Source organism: Gossypium arboreum, chromosome 6 (assembly GCF_025698485.1).
Source record: "Gossypium arboreum isolate Shixiya-1 chromosome 6, ASM2569848v2, whole genome shotgun sequence".
Classification (NCBI taxonomy): Eukaryota; Viridiplantae; Streptophyta; class Magnoliopsida; order Malvales; family Malvaceae; genus Gossypium; species Gossypium arboreum.
In genome coordinates, this window is record NC_069075.1 from 134,186,905 (window position 1) to 134,198,945 (window position 12,041).

At 31.7% G+C, this 12,041-nt stretch overlaps 1 protein-coding gene across 1 annotated transcript; it reads right to left on the bottom strand.

Moving 5' to 3' along the window:
- Positions 1–9,581: 9,581 nt before the first annotated feature.
- On the bottom strand, positions 9,582–11,742 carry LOC108487822 (uncharacterized). The gene is made up of 5 exons (XM_017792170.1): positions 11,367–11,742; positions 11,160–11,294; positions 10,678–11,057; positions 10,399–10,575; positions 9,582–9,743 (listed from the first exon to the last, which is right to left on the bottom strand). The coding sequence occupies exons 1-5, from the start codon at positions 11,740–11,742 to the stop codon at positions 9,582–9,584; spliced, it is 1,230 nt and encodes a 409-aa protein (XP_017647659.1).
- Between the last annotated feature and the right edge of the window lie 299 nt (positions 11,743–12,041).

Genomic DNA, 12,041 nt, shown 5'->3' on the forward strand with positions numbered 1-12,041 from the left:
ATGTTGAGTTTGAATTTACCGTTATGTGGGTACATAATAAGACCGTTGCAGTTGGAATCTACTATGGCTGTGAGTACACAGTGAATATTTGTTTAATTACGGAGTCACGATCGCTCATAGATAATAGTTGTTAGAGGGATTGTGCAGCATAGTGAGATGGCAATTGGAATATGCTATTCTATGGGTACACAGTCAGTCGTTCGTTATGCAGTCAATAGGAGCTACCATTCTTCCTCCTTTCATATCGCCCCCATGCATATGCAATGCAATCATTCTTTAATGCATTTATCCATTCAATTATTAATACTTTCAACATTCTATTTCATTACATAATAATGACATAATGATTATATCCATCAATCAATAGTTCAATCATATAGGCACATGAGACATTCATTCGACATTTACAACATTGATAAATATGAAATCATTCATGGATCTAGCAATCAATCAAAAACATTAAAATCATAAATTCATTCATTCATATATTCAATCATTTTAATCCTAGTCCAAGACTCAATTGCATAATCTAGTTCTCTAGATGCCATTAAGGACCCACTCAGAGACTGATTTGCATAAAATAATAAAATATAATTCGAAACTGTAATTTTTGAGATTTAGAGTGTAACACTCCCAACCCGTATCCCTCGCCGGAACTAGGTTACAGAGTATTACTGGGGTTTATCGATCAAACAGACATAAATTTCAAACATTTCGTATCATATAATATTCATATGTATATACCAAAATAATATTAAACTTATAACCTCATTTACAATTAATCCACAAAATGTTTAATATTTAGACACCCTAGGTACATGCCGACACAAAAGGAAAAACATAACCACGTTTGAGTTTGGGACCGTTGTTGGATGCTGAATCGGCGATCAAAACTTAGTACCTAACCTGCGTATGGAAAACAAAACCGTATGCTGAGTATAAACTCAGTGGTATTTCTATAATCTGAATAATTACAAAAAAAAAAAAACAATATAAGATGCACAATTAAAATTAAGCACAGTTGAACATTTAAAACCATATTTATTTATATAATAACACAATCCATACAATACTCAAATCTTGAATACATTATTTTATACCATATTCAATTTCCATCACTTGCTATGTAATAGCTTTTCTCACTTTGATCCACATATCAAATAACAATAATATTATCCATTTCATGAACACATAATTCATGCATTTCATTTGCATATTTCAATTCACTATCCCATTTCAATTCACATATAATACCATTTAATATCAATCATAGTGCCATTTCATTTAATTACCTCTATTAACACGACTAGGAGTCGAACGGATACACAGATCCAACCAAAACACGCTAGTTTGGCACCTAGTGCCTCATCAGATAATTCGAAGTAATAATTTGACACCCAATGTCTCATTGGTTAAACCGAAGTAAATTGGCACCTAGTGCCTCATTGAATTAATCCGAAGTAGTAAATTGATACAGAGTGTCTCATCGACTTAAAGTTGAATAAATCCCTGAACTCTTCCAATCCTATGGCATGCCATCTATATCCGACTCAGCCCGATACAATTAATAGGGTTTCAATTCACTTTTCAAATACAACCAATATTCATTTCAATTCAAGTAATCAATATATTCAATATATATATAACAAATTCAATCAATATAAATTCAATAAATTCATCACATACTAAATCAATCCATTTTAATTGTAAAACACAATAATTCTCACCTCAACACTTACCATATACATTAAATTAAAATACAACAATTAATAACTAAGTTTGGATTATAGAAATACAAACCGAAACTTCCGAGCTATTCCTCGTTGACTTTATTATTTTTTTCCCTTTTTAGTCGAGGATGCCGGTACGATGTTAGCTACGGAATTAAAACAATTAAAAATCATCAATACAACACAATTCAATTTCATATTGAATATTTCAATTTTTACTCAAATATTGCATAATTTCCAATTTAGTCCCTAAACAGAGACTAATTTTTATTTTTCACATTTAATTCTTTATTTTCACGCAAATTCCACTTTAGAATAAATTCAACTCCCTATTTTCACATAAATTCCTAAATTTCTAATTTTTCATAATTTAGTCCCTATTATACAAAATTTACAATTTATCCTACAATTCAATCCTTTTTCATTTCTAACTTGAAAATCTATCAATTTAGTCCCTAATACTCTAATAATTCAACATAGACAACATTTAAAAACTCAATAATTTCTAAAATTTTGACATAGGTCGGGTAGTATTTAATATCGGGATTTCAAAAATATAAAAATTACAAGAAAAAAGGACTAAATTGACTAACCAATTGAACTTGAAAACTTTGAAACCCTTGACCGTGGCTTCCTTTTTCTCCTTTTTCTCTTTCTTTCTATTTCATTTAACCTTCTCTGTTTCTTTCTTTCTTTCCTTTCCTTTTTTTTCCTTTCCTTTCTTTTTTATTATTATTATTATATAATATAATATATATAATATATATTTACTTAAACATTAAGAATATATATAACAATATATATAATAAACTTATAAATATATATCTTATGCCGACTCAATTTTAAGCAATGGCATAATTGCTTCTTTGGTCCCTTTAATTTTTCTTTAATCTATAATTCAATTTTTACCCTATATACAATTTAGTTCTTATACCTAATTACTGTTAATTCAAGCAAATTCACTTAATCGAAACCTAATTAACTACACGTTATGAATCTGATTTAAGACAACAGAGTCTCGAGAATGCATTTTTTTAATTTAGTCCTTTTTAATTAATTAACTATTGAAACGTTAAAATTTCTTAACGAAACTTTAATACCACCTTAATGACACTCCGTAAATCTTTATAAAAATATTTACTGCTCAGTTTATAAAAATAAGGTCGTGATACCTTATTTTCTAAAACGACTTAAACTTAATAAATCACTTATATAATATAAATTATCAAATAAAAAACCTTTTTAAAAATCATATTTGAATCGTAAATATTAAACAATAATATTTACGAACTTACTTGTCGGATTTGGTGACCTCGAAACCACTATTTCTGACACTACTAAAAAATAGGTTGTTACATAGGGGCTACACGGCTGTACGACCGAACCGTGTGTGAAGCCCCAGGATGTCAGCAAGGCATATGGGTAAAGTGCAGGAGTCATACGGCCATGCGACCAGACCGTGTGTGAAATGAAGTTGTGTGGGCAGACAAGGGAACATGGTCGTGTGTGAGCCCATGTGATCTACACGAGCAGGCCACATGCTCGTGTGGTTGGCTGTTTGCAATTGGGCAGTTTCAAATTTTGACTTAATTTTTTGTAAAAAGACACACACATGACTTTTTTGGGATTTCGGGCGATTACCTTTTGTTTAAGCTCGATCCAATCTCCTATAGGGGTCTTTCAATCGACAAAACACAAGAATCAAAGTCGAATTTACAAGATTTGTGGGGGGGTTGGCAAAAACGTCAAAGATTGTTAGCGAATTGAAAGATTTAACGAAAACAACGAAATTCCAAAATTGACGAGTTCTAATAAATCGAAACGAGAATTCTTACTAAAATTTTGATTAAAATTCGGGATGTAATTGATGGAAAATCAACCAGTAGAGAAACAAGTTGAAATCGGGAATAGTTTTTGATTCAGGAACAAAAATAATTATCAACAATAGAGAATATTTTTAAAGGAAAAGATGAAGAAGAAAAGGGGAATAAATAGAAATAAGGAAGATAAATTCTATTAGGATATGAAAATGAGTAATTTGAATTCTAATTAGGATAATAAAAAGGTGATAAAACTTTAATTCCATTTGAATTTGAAGAAGGATAAGATATGGATTCTAGACAATTTTGAAAAAGATAATCAAAATCCTATTATGATTAGGATAATGACTAAATGACAAGATTAAGCAAACTTTAGGGGGCTATTTTGGTAATTAAACCATTTTACCGAAATAAACAAAAATGGGAAGGAGTTAGCATAACTCAAACTTAGGTATGCTAGAGGAAAGGAGCAAGTTTAACCATTGCTCGGCTACTACTCATATCATATTCTTTTTCTATCATAATTAATTCTTATACTAAGTTTACATCCTTAATTGCTTGAAAAATAAAGAGGAAAAATACAAAGAGCGAGGTTTGAACCTTCATTTTCTAATTAATTATTTAAACGCTTAACCACTAATGCTAGGACTTAATTCATATTAATTTTAGTCACTTAATTGTATATATCTATTTCGTGCTCAACTTACCTTTATTAGCTTATACTTTTAATCAATTATTTTATTAACTTATTTAACTTCATAGTTTTAACACATTCCTATTTTAGTTTATAATAATTAATACTCATAGTTAATACTTAGTATTAATATTTTAATTTATTTTACCCTTTTCCAAATAGATCCTAACTTAATTAAAACACACTATTTTCTAATTAAACCTCGTAATCAAGTTTCTCTTTAGACTAATTAATAAAAAAAATCCGATTGTATTATTTTCATGCTTTAGTTAAGTATTTAAAGCAAGGTTTATGGACTAAATCATAATTTTAATAAAACATTTTAGCAAAACCTTTTTTTTTGGTAAAAATTGAGAGGAATTATCCAAATAAGACCTAACCATATAAATTTCCAAGTTATTTGTAACACACCCTAATCTCAAATCGTCGCCGAAATAGGGTTACGAGGCATTACCGAACATATTGGTTAATTTACAAACAATTCATGGATAAACAACAAATATATTAAAATTAAATCATTAAGTCTCTTTTATGAACCCTCGAGTCCTAAATCACATATTATAAATGAATAGGGACTTATTCAAGTACTCCGGAAATTTTTCGTAATATAATTATTATTATTGTTATTTTTAAAATAATTCAATATAACCACTTTAGAAACATCTAACCTTCCCTACAATTTCAAATTTGCAATCAATTCAACACAACAACAACTCAACAAATACAATCTTCATCCAAATCACATTCGTTTCATAACAATATCACTAATCCTTATTTTATCTAATATTATATCCATTCATACTTTCAAGTAGTATTTAACCGTCTTAGTTAATTTCCATTCATATCATATGTCAACTTATATTAACTTAACTAATATATTCATCAGTTGATACAAAACATAGTCATATAAGCTCCTATACATACCATATAAACCATTTAAAGTATTTATAACAAAATCTACCAAAAAATAGAGATAGTGTGACTTGAGCGTGATGATCCGATCCTCTGACCCTCCCGTTAATCTACAAAGAGCAATAAATATTACAAGTAAGCTGACCATAGCTTAGTAAGTTCGTCGGCTTTAACCATAAATCTTACCAAATATTAGTTTTCCAAAATTCAAATCATATGGACATTTCAAGTAAGTTACTTTCATCCTGTAAGTCATAATCTCATTTAAATTTTTTTTTACTTAATTGACCTCAATAATAATAATGATAACATTACTTACATTTCTTTTTCCACATGTTACATTTACGACTTACCAACTTGTCCATTTAAGGAACGACTTACGGAGTTGAGTACATCATGATCTGAAGCCCGAAGTCTAGCTGAAGCACATAAGCGCTAAACGAAGCTCGAAGGCTAACTGAAGCTCATCAGAGCTGAACTAAAACCCCAAAAGGGTTAATTGAAACTCATATGAGTTAACAGAAGCTCGTAAGAGCTAAACAGAATGCAAACACGAGAATTCACAACAAATGCTGAATCTCGGTTTACTTGGATAATTTACTGTCAATTCATCTTTTTCATTGAACGATCGTACTCATTTATTGCGTTCCATTCCTCCGAAATACTCAATTCGATTTCGTAACTTTTGTACACAATTTACTTATTTTCAACAATTAACATACATATATATTAATCACCATTCATAAAAAAATATTGAATTTTAATAATTTAACCATACGAACTTACCCGGAACAATTTTCAGTAGTTGTAGAGATTTCTGGAACTATTCCAAAATTTTATCTTTTCCTCGTTTATCCTCGATTTCTTGATCTATAATATAAAATTTTTCACTTATCAGTATTGACTTCACATTCATTCTATTTCACATCCTTAATGTTTATAACCTGCTTATAAGTAACATTATCTGTAATTTCACTATTTACCTATGTACATTCAATACTGTCCATTCGTGTCATAATCATTAAATTATTTTTATCTTGAGCTACAGAACTCCAAATTAGGATCTGTTAATTTTTTCTGAAACTAGACTCATGTATCTTCTTATCATAAAATTTTCAGAATTTTTTGTTTAGCCAATAAGTACAGTTTATTCTTTAAAGTTACCCTTGTTCTTCTGTCTGATAGTTCTGACCCTTCTTCACTAAAAATTAATTAAATCCTCGTACAAAATTCAGATGATGTTCCCATTTGTTTCTATTGAAAATAGACTCATTCAAGATTCTATAAATATAAATTTAAGCTATTAATTATTTTTATTCAATGTTTTATGATTTTTCAAAGTTAGAACAGGGGAACCCGAATTCATTCTGACCTTGTCTCACAAAATTCATTATATCTCATGATTTACAAATCTATTGCTTGCACTGTTTCTTCTATGATAAACTAGACTCAATAAGATTTAATTTCATATTTTGTTCATCTTCTAATTTTATTTCTAAAATTTATGGTGATTTTTTTCAAAGTTAGTCTACTGCTGCTGTCCAAAATTGTTTTAGTGCAAGCTGTTTATTACTATTTTTCCCCTAAGCTTTTAATAAATAACAATTTCATCCCTACTCAATTAGCCTCTCAATTGAGCTGATTTTTCTCAATTAATAATTTACCTGGACATTATAAGTTATTTCACAACTATTAAAATTCAGAATTTCCACATAAAACCCTAAATTCAAACTCTTTCACCATTAGGTCCTAAACATTCACTTTCTATTCTATTCTTTCAATAAAATCAGCATATAAACAATTTAAAGCTCTAATTTCATGCTAAATCATCATATACTTCCAGAACATATTCATAGCAACTTCCAATTTCTTTCATAGAATCAAAAACTAATGAATTCAACAAGTGGACCTAGTTGTAAAAGTCATAAAAACACAAAAATTTCAAGAAATAATCAAGAATTGAACTTACTTGTAGTAAAAATATAAAAAACCAGCTTAAGAAAACACTTCTATGGTGTTTTTGCTGATGAGAATGCAGAAAAATAAAGAGAAATCTAGATAATTCCACTTTAGTCCTAGCTTTATTAAGTAAATTTTGTAATATTGCAATTTTTCCATTAATTCATCAATTTTCCTACTGATTTCATGCCCCTTGCCGTCCAGCCCAAATAGACCTTGGGTCTATTTTCCTTTTAAACCCTCTTTATTTTATCATTTAAGGTATTTAATCATTTCCCATAATTTTACATTTGTTACAATTTAGTCCTTTTTATTTAATTAACTATCAGAACTTTAAAATTTCTTGACTAAACTTTAATACTAACTTATTAACACGGCATAAATATTTATAAAAATATTTATGGCTCGGTTTAAAATTTTGAAGGTCTCGATACCTCGTTTTTTATTCTAATTTTTTTAATATTTATTTCTAGTACACTATTGTCTATTTCAAAATTTTTTTCTAACTTCACATTTAACTTATATTCACTAAATTAATAATATTTTCTACTCATTTTTTAGATTTAGTGATCTCGAATCACTGTTCCGACACCACTGAAAATTTAGGCTATTACAATTCTCACCCCTTAAGAAATTTCGTCCTCGAAATTTGTTACCTGAAAATAGGTTTGGATATTGTGATTTCATTGATTTCTCTGTTTCCCAGGTTGCTTCCTCCACACCATGTCGATGCCACAACACTTTAACTAATGGTACCTTTTTATTCCTCAGTTCTTTAATTTCCCGAGCTAAAATATTCACTGGCTCTTCTGAATAAGTCATATCTGACTGAAGCTGAATTTCTGTATGCGGAATCACATGTGAAGGGTCTGATCTATAACGTCTCAGCATAGATACATGGAACACATTATGAATCTTCTCAAGCTCTGGAGGTAAAGCTAACCGATATGCTACAGGGCATACTTTTTCAATAATCTCGTATGGTCCAATAAATCTTAGACTTAGTTTTCCTTTTCTATCAAATCCTAATACTTTTTTCCACGGTGAAACCTTTAAGAACACTTGATCACCCACATTAAACTCTATTTCTCTTCTTTTCAAGTCAGTATATGATTTCTGACGATCTGAAGCAGCTTTCAGACAATCTCGGATAATCTAAACCTTTTCTTCAGTTTCCCGAATTAAATCAACCCCCACTAACTTGGATTCACTCAATTCTAACAAATGCAATGGAGTCTTACATTTTCTTCCATATAAAGTTTCAAATGGCGCCATCTTTATGCTGGATTGATAACTGTTGTTGTAAGCAAATTCGGCCAGTGGTAAATACTTTTCCCAACTACCACCAAACTCAAGTATACAACATCTCAACATATCTTCCAAAATCTGAATTACCAGCTCTGATTGCCCATCAGTCTGAGGATGAAAAGCGGTACTAAAATTTAGCTTTGTGCCTAAAGCTTCCTGTAGTTTGCTCTAAAACCTCGATGTAAATCTTGGATCTCGATCCGAAATAATGGATATTGGAACCCCATGTAACCTCACAATCTCAGAGATATACAGTTCTGTTAACTTCTCCAGTGGAAAATCCGTTCTGACTGGAATAAAATGTGCTAATTTTGTCAATCTATCGAAAATTACCCAGATTGAATCTTTCTTCTTCGGGGTCACAGGTAACCCGGATACAAAATCCATCGTAACATGTTCCCACTTCCACTTTGGAATCATAATAGGTTGTAATAAACCCGCTGGTACCTGATGTTCTGCTTTCACCTATTGACATATTAGACACTTTGCTACAAACTCAAAAATTTCCCTTTTCATACTAGGCCACCAATACATCTGTTTCAAATCACAATACATTTTTGTACTTCCAGGGTGAATAGAATACCTGCTACTGTGAGCTTCAGAAAGAATATCATTTTTGAAGTCTGAATTATTTGGAACACAAATTCTTTTACGATAGTATAATATACCATTTTCATCAATGCTATACTCTGAATCCTGCTTATCTCGAGCTATTTGTTTCTTTAATACCAACTTCGAATCTTCATATTGCAACTCCCGAATTCATTGGAGAAATACAGGCTTGGCTTTCAATTTCGCTATTACAGATCCATCTTCACTAACAGAAAACTGGGCATTCATTGACCGGAGTGCAAATAAAGATGATTTCCGACTGAGTGCGTCAGCAACTATATTAGCCTTCCCCGAATGGTAATCGTTAACAAGGTCATAATCTTTTAATAACTCAAGCCATCTTCTCTGTCTCAAATTCAACTCTTTCTGCGTCATCAAATACTTCAAACTTTTATGATCTGTAAACACATAACATTTTTCACCATATAAATAATGTCTCCAAATTTTCAAAGCAAAAACAATTGCAGCCAACTCCAAATCATGCATAGGATAATTCTTCTCGTGTGATTTTAACTGCCGAGAAGCATAGGCCACCACTTTTTCCAACTACATCAACACACAACCTAAACCATTCAAAGATGCATCATTGTATACAACATATGGCACGCTTGATTCTGGTTGAGTCAGCACTGGAGCTTTTGTCAACATCTTCTTCAACTGATAAAAAATTTGCTGGCATTCGTCAGACCACACACACTCAACATTCTTCTGTAGCAATCATGTCAGAGGCGAAGCAATCATTGAAATTTTTTTAACAAAATGGCGATAATATCCAGCTAAACCTAGAAAACTTTGTACTTCCGTTACATTCTTTAGAGTTTTCCAATTTACCACTACAGATACTTTACTCGGATCTACTCGAATCCCTTTGGCTGAAACAATATGACCCAGACATCCAACCTCATGAAGTCAAAATTCACATTTGCTGAATTTTGCATATAATTGCTTTTCTTGCAAAGTTTGTAGCACTATCCTTAAATGTTGAGCATGTTCGGGTTCTGTCTTTGAATAGATCAGTATATCATCAATAAACACAACTACAAATCTATCCAAATAAAGCTGAAAAATCTGATTCATTAAGTCCATAAATGCAGCAAGGGCATTAGTTAAACCAAAAGGCATTACCAAAACTCATAATGACCATCTCGAGTTCAAGGCGCTTTAAGACATCACATTCTTTAACTTTCAGTTGATAATATCCGGATCGAAGATCTATCTTTGAAAACACGGCAGCACCTTTCAATTGATCAAAAAAATCATCAATGCAAGGCAAAGGATATTTATTTTTAATTGTAACCCTGTTTAGTTGCCTGTAGTCTATGCACAGTCGTAGAGATCCGTCTTTCTTTTTCACGAACAAGACTGGTGCACCCCAAGGTGACAAACTCGGTCTAATAAACCCTTTGCCTAGAAATTCCTGCAACTGTGTCTTTAGCTCTTTTAACTCAGCTAGTGCTATACGGTATGGTGTCACTGGTATAGGACCTGTCCTCGGTACCATATCAATCACAAATTCAACTTCCCGATCTGGTGGTAAACCCTGTAATTCTTTAGGCAATACGTCAGAAAATTCATTAGCAACCGACAACTATTCTAGTTTTGGTTCAGATCTTCGAGTATCAAGGATGTAAGCTAAAAATACCTTATTACCCTTCTGCATTAACCTCTGAGCTGAAAAAGCTGAAATACTTTTAACAACATCATTTGAATTCTTAGGCTCAACAGAAAGTATATCACCTGTCTGACATTTCAAACTGATCCGCTTCTCACGAAAATTTACCACAACATCATATTTTGTCAACCAATCTATTCCTAGTATAACATCAAATTCTCGAAAGGGTGGCAACATTAAATCAGCAGGGAACTCACAGCCTTTTATTTTCAGTGGACAATTTCGACACACTAAATTTACTATCACCCTTTGTCCTAACGGATTAGTAACTTGAACATCATATTCAGTTGGTTCAACAGACAACTTCTTTTCTAATGCTAATACTATGCAAATAAAAGAATGTGTAGACCCTGAGTCAATTAATGCATATACAATAACATCAAAAAGATAGAAAGTACCAGCAATAACGTTTGGAGCCATGGCTTCTTCTCTAGCTCAGATGGCGTATGTACGTGCTGGTGCTCTAACCTCTGACCGAGCAACATAATCTTTTGCACTCGAACGAGTAGCTTCTGCAGCACTGCTTTGACTCGCACGTTTACTTTTCTGAGAAGTAGCTATCTGTTTTTCCTTCTGTTCTTCTTTATCTTTTCGTAACAGAAGACAATTCTGGATAAAATGATCAGTGGCTCCACATTTGTAGCAAGCTCATGTTTTACCTCTGTATTCACCCAAATGGTATTTTCCACAGTGTTGACATTTAGACTTGGGAGTATTTTGTACACTGGCTTCACTAGCAACTGATCTAATTGATATTCCACGATTAGGTTGAGTTACTCTAGTCTTCGATCGTTTAGGTATCGATGTAGCTCGAATGGAATCCTCCTTAAACTTTTTAATCAGAAATGTTGAAAATGATTTAGAGGAGCTTCTTTTATAAGATTTTTTGTTTCTTCTTTCTCGTTGCATCTTTCTGTTATACACTTCTTCAATATTTTGAGCTTGATTTGATAGAACCACAAATTCTCGAATTTTCGTACCACCTATCATCATTCTAATTTCATCATTCAGACCTTCTTCAAATCGAACACACATGTCTTCTTCTGTAGGAATAATCTCTCAAGCATATCTGCTAAGGTATACAAACTCCCTCTCATACTCAGCTACTGTCCGATTTCCCTGTCGAAGATCAAGAAATTCTCTCTTTTTCTTTTCTAAATATCTTTTACCAATATATTTCTTTTTAAACTTAGCTTGGAAAAATTCCCAAGTAAGTTTCTCAGCTGGTACCACAGCTTTTATTGCCTCCGACCAGTGATATACTTCTTCTTTTAACAAGGAAACAACACACCTTAAATAGTCATCTGGAGAACAAGCCATTTCATTAAAAACTC

Excerpts from the sequence above, each read along its gene's own strand:
- LOC108487822 (XM_017792170.1), bottom strand. The coding sequence starts at position 11,742 with ATGTGTGTTCGATTTGAAGAAGGTCTGAATGATGAAATTAGAATGATG. Across the intron at positions 11,058-11,159 it reads AGAGGTTAGAGCACCAGCAC|GGTCTACACATTCTTTTATT; the intron begins GTACATACGCCA and ends TAATTGACTCAG. Across the intron at positions 10,576-10,677 it reads TAATGCAGAAGGGTAATAAG|GGTTTACCACCAGATCGGGA; the intron begins GTATTTTTAGCT and ends AAAGAATTACAG.